The following is a 17,347-nucleotide window of genomic DNA, read 5'->3' on the forward strand; positions in this document are numbered from 1 at the left end:
CAGTGGTGGTGGACAGGTGCGATATCGTCGGCGTGAACGGATTACGTATATATTATAATATACAGTGTGATTTCTAATAGACGTTTGGATGTGATAGTAATAAGTATTTTTTATTATTATTATTAATTGATTTATTAAACTAATATTCCATCGTTAGGTATCGTTCTTATCGAAAAGCCAAGTTAACCAAAGAATTTAAGAAACGTTCGAAGCTTTAAAAAATTTAAGTCGTTCTTTGTCCCGGCTTGGCTTCCACGAAATAGCTTACGGTTTGCATGCGGTTTTCATTTTTATTGTCCTAAACATCAGAGATGGCCTGGTAAATATGGTGCGATTGAACAATAAGAGTTTCGATTAAAATCGATATAAGCACGAGAGGGCCTAGTGTGCGTCTTTGCATATCTCCTCCAGGGTGTTTCTATTATATAATTGAAACGATGAACTTGTTATATGTTTAGACATTCCAGTGATTTTCTTTTTAAGAAGAATGCTTTATTCATTCGCTAACAATGCATGCACAATCCAACCATTAGTATTTTGTGTGTTATATGTATATTTAGATAGATTATTTATATACATATTTGAAATTGTTTTATATATATACAATTAATAGACTGTCACGTATGCGTGTGAGTGTGCGTGTGATACATGTATAAACCATTAAAACCGGATAATTTAATATAATCTGCCAGCAAAGATTTTAATTTTAAATTTCAATTTTTCAAAATAAATCTTATCTTCCATTTAAAAAAAAACATTTTGTGATAGCGTCTAAGGATACACGAAGATGAAATTTTATTTTTGTATGACTCCGTTTCATCTTTGTTATTGATTTTTTACCTAAACTTAACTGAACACGCGTGAGACGTTTAAAAAAAACAGGAGTCATACGTGTGGCCATTTTTTTAAAAATAATCTTAATTTTAGGTAAGCAAATAATAAAATGCACGCGCTTCAAGTAATGTGAACGTATTCTCGAGTTTGTAAGCTATTATCGTTATTATTGTTTAAATTTACATATATATATATTATACAAAAAAGAAAAATATATATACATATGAATAAAAAGTGAAATATCCGATTAGATGCAGCACTGGAAAGTTTGTCTTTTGTAGTCACTTATCATTTTTTTTAAATGAAATTGAAACTGTTCAAACATACTCACGTATGTGTACATATGAAAAATAGTATAATAGATGGGGTAAAATGATATTTCACTACAAAAAAATTACAATTGTATCGACACGGAAGAGAGTTGCTACATAATACTTTGTGTAATTTGTACAATGAATATAAAAAAAAAGTATATAGAAATGTCCACGTGTATGTAATACATCTTTATATATATAAATATATATATTAATTGTAAAGGATATTTTTTCTTATCTGTATATTAATAAAAAGAGAACACTTCTCAGATTTGCATTGTGTATTCTATTAAAACCTTTGTGTTTATAAAAAATGCTTTATTTACGTATGTCGCATGTTCCGTTAGTGTTTGATAGAATTGTATTGGTTGCTTTTTAAAAACGAATGACCGAGACAAAGTGAACCTGCAGTTTGTTATTGTACTAAAAACATATGTTAATTTATTCCAAATCATCTTTGGATCGTTATCATTGTAAAATGTGCAACAATACTCGCTTGATCTTTTTGAGAACAAAATAAATACCTATTTTATAAATTATTTTAAGATTTTCAACTAAATACAAGTCCTTTATCAGTTGGTTAAAAGTCAGATAATCAGTGCTTTTTGAAATAATTGAAAGCGAAAGATACAAAACATCTAAAAACACATTGTCCAGAATGACTTAGATTCAAATACCATAATATCCAAGTATATACGAGAAATAAGAATAGGTAGTATTTCTATTAGGAATTCTTCAAGAACAGAATCAGATACCCTTGAGCTATTCAATTGAATTCACGGTAGTATTTAAGCATTGACAAATCGTCACCATAGACGTATGGAGATACTGCTCAAATGGTTAATAATAATTATGTTTTTCGGCTTCTATGCATGGGCATAAGCAAAAGCAAAAGCATTTGGGCATGGTGGCATATAGGGATTTACGTAACAATTGACTAAAGATATGACGCTAAAATTTCCTTTTAGGCGCAATTAACGCTTTTCAAATTTTATTAATTGTGACCTTGTATGGTTCAAATAACAAAGAGATGTAATGTTTCGATATAACCAGTCATTCGGAAGATGAGAAGTCATAAATTATATAAAATATTACAGTTTATTGCTTAAGATTTTTACATACATTTAATTAAATAAAATATCCTTTGAGCGTTGGTTTCAGATCAAAAAATATTTTTGTTGTGACAGTATTGAGATTTAGAAATATAATAATAAATTAACGATATGTATGACACATGTAAATATACACATATTTATAAACGTTGACGAGATATTCTTTGGCTTGAGTCAGTCTAAAAATATACTGAATATCAATGGCATTAATAATGACGTAAATTAAAACTTATTATACGAGTTGACTTTCTTCCACAGAGCGTGCACTCTAGACTTTTCGTCGAACAAACTCCTAAGCAGTATAACTTGAAAGATTCCAATGGTAAATATGGCGATAGCGTTAGAAGCCGAATAAACAGTGACTCTGGAAAGACTCCGAGCTGCCGCGTGATCGTCGCGCGAAGACCTAGCTGCGACGGCTTCTTGCATGCGTCGAGCTTTGGTCAAATGAAGCCCGACTCTATTCGCCACTTCGATCAAAGTAGTGCCTATATCGTCGCTAGGTACATCCGCTTCGTTTTGATTCTGTTCTGGTTTATTGTCGTTGTCTTCGTCGCTGTTGTCGTCTTCGTGATCGATTAGTACGTCAAAGTAAACCTAAAGTTGAAATAAAGTTAAAGTGTCGTATCATTCAACATAAGCGTAAAAATAAACATTACCGTTTTTCTACTAATTGTACTATGTGTGTTATCAAAGCAAAATCGATGATCTCCAGTATCGGAAACGACAGCGTGAGCTACTCCCGATTGTCTGCGATTGAGAGACACCAATATGCGACCACCGGGAGCCGACAGAGTGAACGCAACGTCCAATGCGCCTCCGACTCCATCGATAACCTATTAATTATGACGAATAAATTAACGTTAAAGTATAAAAAATGTGAAATTTTTTGAGAAGAATAATATACTTCAAAAAAAGGTGTTTTTAAAATGTTTGTTCAAGGACAACATTTTTGAGGACGTCTGGTTACTTTATTAACGTATAATTCTCAATAAAACGCATATATATTTACTTGATATTCTATATCGATCGATTCGCCTTCCGTAGCTTTCTGATAGAAGCAATCCAACTTGCCAGGATCAACGTTGATGGTTAAATCCCGTTCGAATCCCCACGATAGATTTAGTATCGATATGAATAACAGTTGTTTTAATAAATTCTGAAAGAAACAACACTATATTAAATTATGAGTTAGCAATTATAAATCTTAATATGATTTAAATTTTTCATAGATGAAATCTATTAAAATACACGCTTTACCGGCATTTTCTTTGCACAAAATCTCAGAATTATTTCCTGTTTGACATTAGCAAAATATTGCCAGTCTGAAAAATATTTATCATAATAATCATTGAATAAATAAAAAGGATTTTATATTAAAATGCTTTATACAGAACTATACATTTTAATTTTATTTGACGCTCGTAACTATGTCTAAGATAAAATAAAATAATTCATCGCAAAAGAGGGTTTATTTGGTTAAAATTTTCGACACAAAGTATGGTTTTAAGAAGCTCAAATAATGTAGCTTCACAGGATCAGACTTTATTTCTTAATTTACGTTAAAGAGTTGTCAGATAAATCTATGTGCTACCATTTAAATTATTTGTTACTTAAAGGGTTATTGACTCTACGGGCTTGCAACGCTGGTGCGGCCTCGTGCACCAATTATCTCATATCAGAAGTCCGTAGTAATATCGGTGAGAATAACTAACATATTTTTAAAACAGTGAAATATCGAAATGCAGATAAACTATGGAACAATATGCAACATCTCTCTGTATGTACTTCTTCCTCTTATATTCCCCTGAGAGATGAGTTGGTTTAGTTTGTATTTTGGACTTGACCTATGGAGGTTTGGACTTGAGTTCTGTGGGGGGTTTTCTTGAAACTCGCGTACTAATCACTGTAATTACAATAATTATATGGATGAACGTGACAAAAGAGTGTAACTGAACATATTTGGAAAAAATCGTATGTGTATTTTCTAGTCTCCCAAATAGCATATCCACAATTTACCGTGTTATTGGGGGGTCTACTTTACTTCTTAATCATGCCAAGCCATCTATAGTCTATTTATTTTCAAGAGTCAGTGCGCAAGAACATTGTTTAACGCGTAATCATAACATGCTTTTAAATTTCTGCCCTGTGATTGGTCGTTCGTCGTAAGATCAATCGTTTCATTGAGAACGACCAAGCACAAGGCAGAAATTTAAGAGCACATTTTGATTACGCGTTAAACAATGTTCTTCCGCACTGACTCTTGAAAATAAATAGACTATAGATTCAAATTTTGTCTTACAGCCTGAAAATTTCTACTTAATCAAATAATGTTTTCTTTCGTTCAAAACAGTTACCGAAATGTCAAGTCGGCAGTAAGGGTATTAAATAAATTTATATGTTCTACACGGAATTCTGAATTAGATATAAATCACTTTTCACAGTATATTTTTTTTATTTGCAGCACACTTCATAAATTAAATTCTGTTCAGTGCAATATTAACAAAAACGGAACATTGATGTTGTTGAAATGCCGATACATGAATCCAAAACCATACTTAAATATTTACTATGTTGCTAATCTTCTAATATGCGAGCAAAAAAATGTATTTTGCAATATATTCACTACATCTAACGCAGATAAAATCAGAGCTGATTTTTACTGCTCAATTTATTAAACAATATTTGGACGCATTAATAAAACATTCCTTCGCCAACCAGTTTCATATGATACTTTTGTCACCACCACATCTTATGAATTCGCCACTGACATAATACTTTCTTGTAGTTGTGATGGATTATTAAAGAAAGTTAACTTTTTCTATCTTAAAGACCCGCAAGGTATGTGTCATTAAAAATTTATATTTCGTGGTATGGTGACGAAAAAGGTTATACAGTGTCTAATATTTATTTTTTTCCAGTTCCTGGCCAAAGCCATTTACCTGGGTATCTATTAATTGGTTCTCACTTTTATTTATTTATTTTTGGGGCAAAAAAAAAAAAAAAGTAAAAAAAAAAAAAAAAAAAAAACTTTGTTTCTTATTACGTTAGCTAGCACTTTTTTTTACAAATATTCATGTTACCTTATTAAGGTTTTTAACTAATGGGTTAGAATGATTTTTATTTCTGTCATGATAATTTACTTTAAGTTTATCGAAATAATCGCGTAAAGTGTCTATTTTTAAATCTTTATGTATAATTGAGTTTCGGACAAACCATTGGGCATTTGTCGCCATTCTTAGCGCAATATTTTGTTGCGTTTGTAGTGATTTCGAATAATTACGACTAAGTATACCTCCCCAGACGGGGGAGGCATATGAAATAACTGGTCGGATGATCGATTTGTACAGGAGCAGTTTGTTTTTTACATTTAGTTTGCTCTTTCTGTTTAATAATGGATATAGACGAGCACGAGTTGTTTTGACTCTTGAAGTTATGTTATTTATATGGGATTTCCATGTTAATTTGGAGTCCAGAGTTAATCCTAAGTATTTGGCTGAATTTTGCCATTCGAGGCTTTTATCGTACATTTTTAATTTAGAGAGATTATTATTAGCATAAGCGTGTTTTCTCCTGCGATTAAACATTACAGCGACGCTTTTGTTGGGATTTGCTGTTATTAGCCACTTATCGAACCACTTTTGAATAGTGTTGAGTTTGTTTTGAAGGTGAATTATTGCACGATGGGGGTTTTTATAAGAGCATAAAATGGCGGTATCATCCGCGAATAGGGCAGTAATTACTTTTTTATATGGCTTGGAGGGAAAGTCGCTAGTAAAAATTGTAAATAATAATGGACCCAGAATTGATCCCTGCGGAACGCCTGCTAGAATAGGTCTCGGACTCGATAGATGGTTTTCCAATTTAATTTTAAAGGTTCTATTTTTAAGAAAAGATTCAATTATTTTAACCAGTTCAGATGGAAATTTGTATTTTATAAGTTTAAATAGTATACCATCATGGTATACTTTGTCAAACGCTTTGGCTATATCCAAAAATACTGCTCCTGTTGTCATTTTTTTATTAAAGCCCGACTGGATGTGGTTTACAACTCTATGCAGCTGCTGCGTAGCCGAGTGTTCCGTTCTAAAACCGAACTGTTCATTGGGTAATATTTTATTTTCTATTACATGTTTTAATAATCTACGTTGGATAAGCCTTTCAAATATTTTACTCGCGACGGGTAGGAGGCTTATGGGTCGATAGCTCGCGGGAAGAGTTGGGTCGGTACCGGGTTTTCTCAGAACTATCACATTAGCTTGTTTCCAAACTGTTGGAAAATACAGACAGTTAAATGATGCGTTTATGATATTAAGAAAAAAACTGATAGCGCTAGGAGGAAAGATTTTGAAAGCTTTACTAGGGATGGAATCGTTTCCAGGGGCTTTGCGGTTGGCTAGTGATCGAAGAATATTTTCTAGTTCAATTGACGTTACTGGTTCTATTTGGTTGTGTTTTTTTCCTAGAGTAGTTCTAATTTCTTTTTCTATTTTGTTTTTAAAGTCTACATTTATTAAAGATAAGTTAATTGTACATTGATCTTGGAGGCTATCGGCAATAGCTTCTGCTTTATCTTCTAAAGAATAAACTAGCACTTGTGAAGGAGTCATAATTTTTTTTATATCTACTGGATCTCTGCGTAAAATTTTTGACATATTCCAAAGGGAATTGTCTTCAGGGTTTAGGTCGGTAAGTTTATTCTCCCATAGTTCATTATTGTATTCTGAAATTGCAGTTTTTATTTCGGACTGTAAGCGGTTTAATTTTGATTTATCTGACTTATTCTTAGATTGTTGCCATTTCCTACGAATTTGATTTTTAATTTTAATAAGTTCGCGAATATTATTTGGTAAAGAAATATCTTTGTTTGACTTTCTTTCGAGAGTAACTCGTTCTATCGATTTGTTTATTGAGCAAGTGAGAGTATTAATTTCTTCTTCTATTTCTACCGTGTTGTTAAGCTCTTTTTGTTCAGGAAGGGTTTGCTCTAAGTAATAAGGGAAGAAATCCCACTGTACTTTTTTTATGTTTCTTCTAATGTTAATATCAAAATTTATTGGAAGGCAAAAAATGACTGGGTTATGATCAGACGCGAGACTATTGTGGACCTCTATATTGCATGTGGGTAAGTTGTTTGTTATGGCAATATCTAAAATATCTGAAACACCCCGTGTTGAATAGTGGGTTGGATCTGTTGGGATTTCTAAGTTTATGTTATTATTATCTTTGGCAAATTTATTTAGCGTTCTACCATTTTTGTTAGTCGCCCTGCAATTCCATTCTCTATGTTTGGAGTTAAAGTCCCCTGCAGCAAAAATAGGTTGCGAATAGTTAAATAAATGTTGTAAATCTTCAATGGGATACGCCGGTTTCGGTGGGGTATATACAGAATGAATAATTATGGGCGATCGAGCATCAGCTTTAACTTCTAAAGTTGTAACTTCAAGCTTATTAAATGTTTTTGTAAGCGCATCATTATGCTTTATCTCGTTTTTAATGTAAATTGCAGTTCCTCCCCCGGCACCGATTTGCCTGTCCGAGCGATAGGTTTTGTAATTAGCAAAGTTAATTTTTATCGATTCTTTTAGGTGTGTTTCGGAAATAAGAGCTATATCTATGTTTTGATCTATGAGGAATTGATTAAGTTCTAATTTTTTATCGCGAAGGCCATTAGCATTCCACGCTAATATCCTTAAAATTTTGCGGTGGTGGGTTTTCCCTTTTTTTTCGCACATCATAATGTTGGCAATAGGTGGGAACTGATAAATTTCATTTTTTCACTTAATTCCATAAACATCTTGATTATGACGTCGCGATTGGAGGGGTTCTCTGTTGTCACATTATTGATAGGAGTCACTTCCGGGTTTCCTTTAAGTTTTTCGGCGAATGAGCAGCCGTTTATTTTATTATTAATATGGTTATGGGTTTTTTTATTATCTCGCGGTTTCTTGTAATCTATATTTTTTTTATTGTTTGGGTTTTTAGCACATCCCCCGTAATTCGCAGGATGAGAACCGGCGCAGTTACTGCATAAGGGCTTATCAATTTTTTCCTCGTGGGAGCAATCTCTGGTGAGATGGGGACCGGCACATTTTACGCATGCAGGAGTAGCTCTGCAATTAATCGCAGAGTGGCCGAACAATTGGCAACGGTGGCACTGGAGAATGCCTTTTGGTCTATTCTGCTGCTCCACCGTAATACGCTGGTGCAGGAGATATCCCAAATTGTATATTGATTTATTGTGCTCACTTTTTTTTAGCGAGACTGCAAATAGTAGCATAGGTTTGCTTGACTTTTTATTTTTTAATTGGTTGATGGATTCAACCTCGAACTTAAGCGACAGGAGCTCCTCTTTAATTTCGTCGCAAGTAAAGTCAGCGTTCAGCCCCCGGATGACTACCCGAAGAGGTTTGTCTTCGGTTAGTGTGTAGGTATGAAAGGAGAATTTCCTTTCATCTAGCAAATTAGTAATTTTGCGGAAGTCATCGGTTGACGCCGCAATAATTTTTGCGCAGTCGGTGCGCTGAATAGAGGAAAACGACAAACCATTGTTGATAATGGTTTGTCTCGCCGCTTTGTAATCTGATGGATTATTAAGAATAATTGGCGGGATATTCGCCTTTTTTATTTCCGTTTCTACTATTGGCGGTGTGCTAGGCCGTAGCCTCTTCTTAGCAGGGGACGATTCCCTATTATTCGAGGGATAACGAGTAGTCGAGGGCGCGGTCAGTTTATCAGCGAGAAATGTCGCGGGTGCAGAGGCAGTGTTCAATGTCACTATTCCGGTCGAAACGTTACTCGCGGGTATCGCGGGTGCAGATGCGGTAACAACGATTGGTACCGCGGATACGTTTTGTTTATTATTTTTTTTTATTTGAGTAGAATATGCGCCTTTTAGAGGCGCAGAAATAACTGCCTCCGTTGCGGACGCGGAAGAAACGGAAGCCGTTTTTTTATTTGGTTTTTTGCCCTTCAGAGCTCGGCAATTTGCACCTCAAGGTAGATGCGGAGTCGACGTTCCTCAAGGAGTTCCTGGCGAAGGATCTCCATTTCCTCCCTGAGGTTCGTCAAGTCTGAGGCATGCTCACTTACTTGAGTGAACTCCATGCTTAGGGAGTCCACGTCAAAGATTGGCTCCGCCATGACAGAGCCGGTCTGGTAGACCGATGAGTCAGCGGGGGAAAACCGTCGTTGGAGTGGTGTGCTCAGAGCGTGTATCTCGTCCGGTAGCCGAAACAAGAATGACGAAAAAGGTTATAACATAACACTTTCATGGCAAATTGTTTGAAAATATTTGGTAAGGATTATGTGTTGGGCCGCACTAAAAGCTTGGAGGGCCAGTTGAGAATCACTGCCTTAAGCTGTGTTTGTTAAATTATATAAACATTAGTGGCACCTCTTTTTCGTTTTTATTTTCTGTCTGCAATAACTGTTTTTCAGAGATACCATACTCTGAGTCATCGAGGGAGGCTTTGGAAATCCTCCATTGGTCAAGAATATCTGAAATTACAGACAGCGAAGCTTTGAGAGGCTCTTAACAAAGGATATCGTTGTAATAATTGGTATAAAAAGAAAAAAAAATCATGTTAAAAATTTATTATATACATATAGATGTTTATTTCAAATGGTATACATAACTTTCTCATGACACATTTACATCTTTCATATAAATATCAGACAAACGGACCTAATTAAAATGTAATGATATTGAAAGTAGTAACGATACTATAGGATACTTTAGTCGCGACTAAACGCGACGCATAACGACAAAATACGATATTTAGACTCTCAAAACGCTATAATAGAGTATAAGTAAACAAACCATAAACGTATATTTACGATTGAAGTACTCGACAATACAAAACTACGCGACAACTATTATTAATTAATTAATTAAATTAACAATTTGACATCGCTACAGACATGTATTTTTTCTCACATTGACGCTGCGAACATAACAAACACTTTGCACGTTTACAATTAGCACCGACTGTATCTATACACATCGATCGATTATAAATATTTGTCTCGTAGAAAACAGGAACATTTATGTGATATCATTATACTGCAATGTTGATAATAAATATACACACATAGCACTAGATGAATAAATTAACGGATTTACACAAATGGCACTTTGTCCGTTTCTATTTATGTCAATATATACAAAATTTATATAAAAAATAATGCGATGTAACTCGATCGTTAACGGCAATCTAGCAAATGAGCTAACACTAAGTAGTGTGAAAATAAAACAATTCAATCTCTAAATATATCACTCAGCCGGATTAAATATAAATATATATTCACATAAGTATAATAACTTAATAACCTCGCCTATGCAGATGACATAGTAGTACGATTGAACCTTATTAAAGTTGGACCTTAACCAACGCTGATGCACATTCACTCGACCCTTTAGTTGTCGAGTCTTATCAAATACTATATATCATGTATTACATAATAAAATAAATAATGTCCGACATCACCAAAGTAGCAAAAACTGATATTTCAGATTTCGGCAACTAAAGGGTAAAGACAAGTGTAATTAGAGTTTAAAGCAACACAGGAGTAGAATGGGGAAATTCTTAGAAGGTGTTAAAACCCATCCTTATTAATCCTCTCACCGCGGCTGATATTTTTGCAAGCCATTTAGAAATTTGTTAATACGTGGGGGAGCACCTAATTATGCTATGTTATTTAAATATTATATCAATAAATTTAAGTGATTTTCAACCTTAAATTATACAAAAAAAAAGCTCAAAGGTTCATGTAACATTTAGGTGCCCAATGCACACTGACGATTTTCTTGATGACTTCTATAGGTGTCATCCGCAGTCAAAGGGCTAATACTGTGAGACTCCCATGAATTGTCACAAAATCATAGATCATTAGGCTACGATCAGGTACATATAATATATATAATATTTTTATCATTTTATAAGAAATAAATTGCAAGATTCATTATTAATTTAAATATAAAATATCATCAGTAAAACGGTCATTAAGAATTTCATATTAAAATAGTCATCTTTAGAGAACCCATAAGATTTCTGTTGATATTTGTTTTGTCGCAGATCCTACTTTATAGTTTATTGACAAAAAAATGGATCGGTTAGAATATTGAGTGTGTCAATAATAATTAGCTGAAAAGAGAACATGCTTCAAAAGTTAGCTAAAAATATAAATAAAAAAGTAGAAGATTTGTGATACTGAATTCCAAATTTATTTTGTAATTAATAAATCACTGTCTGAAATAGAAAATAGCATTGACTTTTTTGGAGCATCTTTCATAATGCTAACATCAGAATATATTTAAGAATCGCAAAATCGTCTTACTAAAAATTTAATGACGCATATTTGCGTCATCGGCTCTTAACGATATTTTTTCACAAACGAAGTTATCGGCATGTTATGTGATAAAATAATCTTGGGGCAATCTATAGCAGCAATTTCCAAGCTAAGGGGCGCTATCTTTTGATGAAAACTATAAGGGAAAATTTATTTAAGAATGATATTTTTTTTTTTAAATTATCAATGCAAGAACCACAAATGCATCTACTGATTCAAAAAGACAATGTAAAAGCATTCATAAGACAGCTAAATCCACATTATTTCAATGATTTTGATTTCACAAAGTGCATGTGCAACAATACAAACGATATTTATTCATTTAAATTAAATAAGACCACCAGACCAAACAGATTACCCCAATGTGTCACGATGGTCGAAAACAATAATTGAATTATTTCAATACACTAAAATATATATATATACATATTTAAAATAATAAACATAAATATACATATATATAATTAAAATAATACATATAAAGAACCAAACAAAAAAAATTATAAAATATCAAAATTAAATGATACGAATTGGAACAGCTCCTCGTTGCTGACATTAAGTAGGTCAATGTTTAATGCCAGCGTGTTAAGGAGCCGGATGGCCACAGCCATATGTGAGTCGACAAGTGCGGACTTTGTCAAGCAAATACAAGTGCTTTAGCCATTTGTAACATTTATCTATATTAACTGTTATTAAATCAAAATATCAATACTGTTTTGTGGCAAAAGTAATCCCGAGTAGCTAGCAAGACGGTATTCTCACGATGAATTAAAAAAATCCAGAAGGTTTGGAAACATTAGATATGGGTAGTGCACACATAAAGATTAGGAAGATCAACTTTGTGGACCATGTATTATTGTCTCGTACTAAAACGTGCAGTTTATAGTAACAAAAGAAACGAAAGTTACTTACAAATAACTTAAAACTATAAAAAAATATATATCATTACAACTTGAAACTTCTCGATAGATCGGTACTCACTATGCATACGATTTTTATATATAAATTTCTTTACGATCATAAAACAATGAACTTGAACTGACAACCATAGCGCTGAATCTTATTCGTACAAATTAAATAGATTATAGATCTAATTCCAGCCGAGCCTAATCGATTTTGAACGTTTTATCTATCAAACACTACACCGAGTGTAAATCTTTAAATTCTCAGACTTGAGATTCGTTCCAAAACAATTTAACAAGGAGTTTAAAAGCAGAAATGCCTCTGTCGGAATAAAGGAATATAAGTTACGTATGTCAAAACTTATAGCAAATCATGCTAAATTTTATGATCCGACATTTGCGAATTTAGTGATTTACACTCATCGTTATGCCTGAAACAATTACTGAGACTATATTATAAAATATTATTTATATATAATATATGCATATCGGATTGATATTTACACACAATTGGCTAACTGTTTGCACAGTTATGACTACTTATGCTACGCGGGCTGCGTAGTCGGTTCTGCTTTGATATACTGAATGTTATCACCCGTCGTCGTCGCCGTGAAAGTTCCCGTCGTCGGAGTGCAAAATATTACCTGAAATAAACACGCACGTTCATATAAACCAAGAACGAATTATCAAAACGAACGTTTCATCATACTTGTCCTTCTCGCTGTGATATGAAATACTCTTGTTTGATCGCCTGCTGTTGTTGCTGCGGTTGCTGCTGCTGCTGTTGTTGCTGTTGCTGCTGCTGTTGTTGCGATTGTTGCTGTTGCTGCTGTTGGTCCGGCAAAGGTACTGCACTCCCATCTGAATGAACATTTGTATTGTATTTATTGCACACTACTACGCTTTGTGATTTTGAAAGATGCGGACCTTCTATTTCGCATCCGAACAGGCAATGGTACACGGTCCATCTGAGTTCGAAGGGTATGTGAGATTTGATCTGAAACGTAACGCAAAAGTTATAAACGCCGTTTACTTCATATAAACGTTCATCGTACCTTCAATTCCGACGTCAGCATGAGAATGTGTCTGCACGGCAGTCGGAAAACTCTCGAAAACAGACAGCAGCACTCCCGCGTCGAAGTTCCGAAGGCACTGAACTGTTTTGTTTCGTCGCTGCATAGTAATAAATATGTTGTAGGAATATTTTTTAATATATTTTATTTAGTCACGAATAAAATATATACTTTTGTTGATCTAGGCCTTGTTGCGCTAATAAAGTCTGCTGTCGTACCAAGAAATATGCATATTGCGTCAACGTATTAGTCGGAGACTGCTTTGAGTTTATCGTTTCCTGCAAAGTATATCATATTTTCGATGCGTTTTACAATTAGGTAATGCTTATAAATAATCAAAAAATTACCTGCAATAGACTCAAAGCACAATTCCGTCTCTCCTCCTCCATCGTTTTGACTATATCAAAGAAAAACGTTACGAATTCCTCAGGTTGAAGACTAGGCGTACTTTGCAACGGATCAAATCTATGTATAACTTTCTCCGCACTCTAAAATAGACGAATTAAAATCATTAAAATACCCGATTAATTGGCATAAATCAAAAACGTTAATATCATACGTTATGAATCAAATTTATGAGATTTTCTTTATCTAAAACGCCAGGAAGACGATCCATGACTCTAATGCCGATCAATCGTCGAAGCTGTAATAAAAATTTGCAGCGTTAATTGTAAAATTTAAATTTCAGAATGTTATTTCACGAAAATTATAAAATATAACAAACTTTGCATACGATTTTATGAAATTTTGAAATATTGTTTAAAATAAATAACTGTATCGAGTTTCACTTTTATTCCACGGTTCTCAACCCTAGCTTTAACACTAGATTTATAGCGCCCATCAAATTGACTAAATTGACGAGTTTCCGATTTTGATTTGTATCAGACAGTATTTTATCCGGGTTTTTTATACGACTTTTTATATTTTTATACAAATATATTAACACTATTTTTTTTGGAAACTTTTAATTTTTGAAAATCTGGTCATCATAAAAAACTATTTTTAATAGCATTCTCAAGTTGACGGGTCTATACTCTCTAAGCCTAGTCTTAAGTTAAACATAAAATATTATAATTCAAAATTGTATTTTAATAACGAAATATGGGAAACTCATTGGATTAGCCGAATTTTTGATATTATTCAATTCCGGTGATATTGAACCATACTTTTATAGAAAATTTGACAAAAGTTACTGGCCATTTGAATTGTAAATGATTTTATTATTCAACTTTAATTTTATATATACAAATATAGGTTAATTCCAAAATTCTTAAGCTTAACTTATTGAATCATTTAAAAAGCGAATCATCTTATTATTTACTTTTAATTAAGTGTATATTATTGTGATTATTCCAAAAAATTGACATAAAAATCGATGGCGATTAACAAACTTTTTTGTTTCATTAAATTATAAAAATCATTTACAAAGCGAATTATTAAATTATTTAACTTTAATTAGATGCATATAATAGTAATTAAATGTTAACGATTATTAAAAAAAATTGACAAAATTCAAATCTTATTAATTTTATTACAATTTTAAAGTCAGCTGATTAGCAATTCATTTTGGGAGAAATAATAATAATAATTATAAGCATGTGCAATCTTAAAAAACAATGTTGACCATATAAGAGTAAAGTGAAGACCATTTGAGGTTTATTTATATGTAAAATTTGTGTTGGAAATTTTCAAATGATGGTCTTTAGTTGAGAATAGTGAATTATTATTTGTGATTGTATAACATCATATTTTTTTAAACGAAATTGTGGGTAATGTGTTAATTTAAATTTTGTAGCTAATTGATACCTTTGTAGCGTCAGGATTCTCTCCTTTGATGTAAGCGTCAACGTAAGATCGGAGCATTGGTAAATTTGTTATGGAAGCAGCGTTGGCGACGTCGTTGTGCAGACTGGAATATTTGAGGACCCAACGAGACGCCTGCCAAGCGTTACAACAGACGTACGCTCCGGAAAAACACGATTTGATCGCCTGTCGAAAGAAGAACGAGTCAAAATAGGCCGATTCCCAGATGCACATTTTTCAGTACCTGCGCATTCGGACCGGGTTCGATGACGACGCATCGAACCTGCCTCCAAGCGGGATTGCAAGACTTGAACGTCTCCATCAACCATCGTATGTTATTACCGACTGTTGAAATTCCTTAAACGAAACACACAAAGGGATTTAAATTTATACGCACACACGGCACTATCAATTTATTGTACAAACCTGCGCTGACGATTATGGACTTTCCGTTGCCGTCTTCGGCCAGGATCAAAGTGATAGTTTGACTAACTAGTCCAGGTTGACCTATGACCGCACTCTTAAACGTAATATCTATGAACGATAATAGTAAGTAGATTGGCTGTCCATTTATTAGTATAAATTATATTATAATCACCTGTCTCTACACATATAAATTGAGGAATGGAATTAAAAGCCTGCTGCATCGTCGGTGTTGTAAAATAAATACACTTTAAAACGCCTTTGTCCGAGTGTAGCAATTTTACACCGGCTCCTGTAAAATAAATGCAGCATAAAAGTCAGAGCGGGATTAGTTAAGTTGCAAATACGGTGTAGAAATGCAAATACCGTAGTCTAGTTGCAACTTTCTTACGATAAAGTCGAACTTGGTGTTGAGCCAACACGCCTCTGCGTCGTTGATATTGTCGGAGCTGTAGTGAGAAATTGAGTGAGAAATTGAATGAGAAATTGAATGAGAAAAAAGCAGGTGTATATTAACTCGGCGTCTTCGGCGTCGGTCTGCTGAATCTGATTGTTGGCCGGCACGAACTGAACGATTTCATAGTCGCCTTGCACAATTTGCTGGCTCTGGTCGTGCATCTGAATGGCGGTCGTCTGCTGTTGATTCTGGATCGTCTGCTGTTGCACCCTCCTGTCGGCGACTTGGTAGCACTCTCGATCGGACTCCTCCACCTGAGCGCCTGCGTCCGCGAACCGCTGCTCTTCCTGCTTCACGTCGTAGACGGCGTCGGTCATGATCAGTCGTCCGTTCGCGTCCACCAACAGACTGGAGCCGAAGAAGTTGGCGGAGTTGGCCGACTGGTCGTAGACTATGACCGTGTCGGGCGCCAGCTGGATGGGCTCCCCCTTGGCGTTGACGAACATGGGTTGCTCGTACGAGTTGCTCGTGGCGTTGGAGGGCGCAGAGACGGCGGCGGGAGTCGACGTTCTGGGCGGCATCGCGCTACCCTTGATTTCCTCGCAACGGGGGCGCTTGTCCTCCGCGTCGACTCCGCCCTCGTCCTCTCCCTTGCGCTTCGCACCTCCCCTTCGCTGTTTTTTCTTATCCATCTTCTTATAACCAAACCAAATTCAACTGTCTCTCGTCTTCTTGACTGGCATATCGCTCTTTGCACGATACAACTGCCGATTTACAACTAATCAAACGTCAACAATAAACGAGCGAGCGGACGGACCCACGCAAAGCGGCCATCTTTGTATTAGACAGATATTGTTTTCAATTTTACGGTCTTAACGTTCATTTTCATTTCCATAACCTTTATATTTATACATATAGATTTTTCTTCATTTCCGGATTGTGTATCAAATTTTAATATTAATATGATAAATACCATCTTGGGATTTTAAATATTCCTCCATGCTAATATTAATCATTAAATTAAATAATAAGCACTCATCGGCGCAACAGAGATATTTTCTCCAAAATTGGGGATAAGTTCATTAATTCTTGGATGCATATTTGCATCTCACTCCCGCTCTTTGAGCGGCAGAAAAGA

The 17,347-nt window shown here is 34.4% G+C and overlaps 2 protein-coding genes and 1 long non-coding RNA gene across 3 annotated transcripts; 1 reads left to right on the forward strand and 2 right to left on the reverse strand.

The window, feature by feature from the left end:
• Positions 1–2,227: 2,227 nt before the first annotated feature.
• Positions 2,228–3,600, reverse strand: LOC148226862 (transmembrane emp24 domain-containing protein 1-like). The gene is made up of 4 exons (XM_088202154.1): positions 3,521–3,600; positions 3,273–3,419; positions 2,920–3,096; positions 2,228–2,857 (listed from the first exon to the last, which is right to left on the reverse strand). Exons 1-4 carry the CDS (start codon positions 3,524–3,526, stop codon positions 2,483–2,485), a joined length of 705 nt encoding a protein of 234 aa, XP_088058280.1. The 5' UTR covers positions 3,527–3,600; the 3' UTR covers positions 2,228–2,482.
• Positions 3,601–3,892: 292 nt separating this feature from the next.
• LOC148226863 (uncharacterized) lies at positions 3,893–10,620 on the forward strand. Its single transcript, XR_015811975.1, has 2 exons — positions 3,893–3,960; positions 9,701–10,620. It is a non-coding gene; the product is annotated as an uncharacterized LOC148226863 (long non-coding RNA).
• Positions 10,621–12,414: 1,794 nt separating this feature from the next.
• LOC148226864 (uncharacterized) lies at positions 12,415–17,052 on the reverse strand. The gene is made up of 13 exons (XM_088202089.1): positions 16,330–17,052; positions 16,179–16,261; positions 15,988–16,104; positions 15,816–15,923; positions 15,634–15,746; positions 15,393–15,575; positions 14,146–14,229; positions 13,934–14,074; positions 13,758–13,864; positions 13,569–13,686; positions 13,441–13,510; positions 13,223–13,374; positions 12,415–13,157 (listed from the first exon to the last, which is right to left on the reverse strand). The coding sequence occupies exons 1-13, from the start codon at positions 16,899–16,901 to the stop codon at positions 13,059–13,061; spliced, it is 1,947 nt and encodes a 648-aa protein (XP_088058215.1). The 5' UTR covers positions 16,902–17,052; the 3' UTR covers positions 12,415–13,058.
• Between the last annotated feature and the right edge of the window lie 295 nt (positions 17,053–17,347).

The sequence above is a fragment of the Plectrocnemia conspersa genome, unplaced genomic scaffold, assembly GCF_051122295.1.
Source record: "Plectrocnemia conspersa isolate PC_06_02 unplaced genomic scaffold, ASM5112229v1 ptg000013l, whole genome shotgun sequence".
In the NCBI taxonomy this organism is placed as follows: Eukaryota; Metazoa; Arthropoda; class Insecta; order Trichoptera; family Polycentropodidae; genus Plectrocnemia; species Plectrocnemia conspersa.

Excerpts from the sequence above, each read along its gene's own strand:
- LOC148226862 (XM_088202154.1), bottom strand. Across the intron at positions 3,097-3,272 it reads CGATCGATATAGAATATCAA|GTTATCGATGGAGTCGGAGG; the intron begins GTAAATATATAT and ends CATAATTAATAG. Across the intron at positions 2,858-2,919 it reads GTACAATTAGTAGAAAAACG|GTTTACTTTGACGTACTAAT; the intron begins GTAATGTTTATT and ends TTTCAACTTTAG.
- LOC148226864 (XM_088202089.1), bottom strand. The coding sequence starts at position 16,901 with ATGGATAAGAAAAAACAGCGAAGGGGAGGTGCGAAGCGCAAGGGAGAG. Across the intron at positions 16,262-16,329 it reads ACCGACGCCGAAGACGCCGA|CTCCGACAATATCAACGACG; the intron begins GTTAATATACAC and ends TTCTCACTACAG. Across the intron at positions 13,375-13,440 it reads GTTCGGATGCGAAATAGAAG|ATGGGAGTGCAGTACCTTTG; the intron begins GTCCGCATCTTT and ends ATGTTCATTCAG.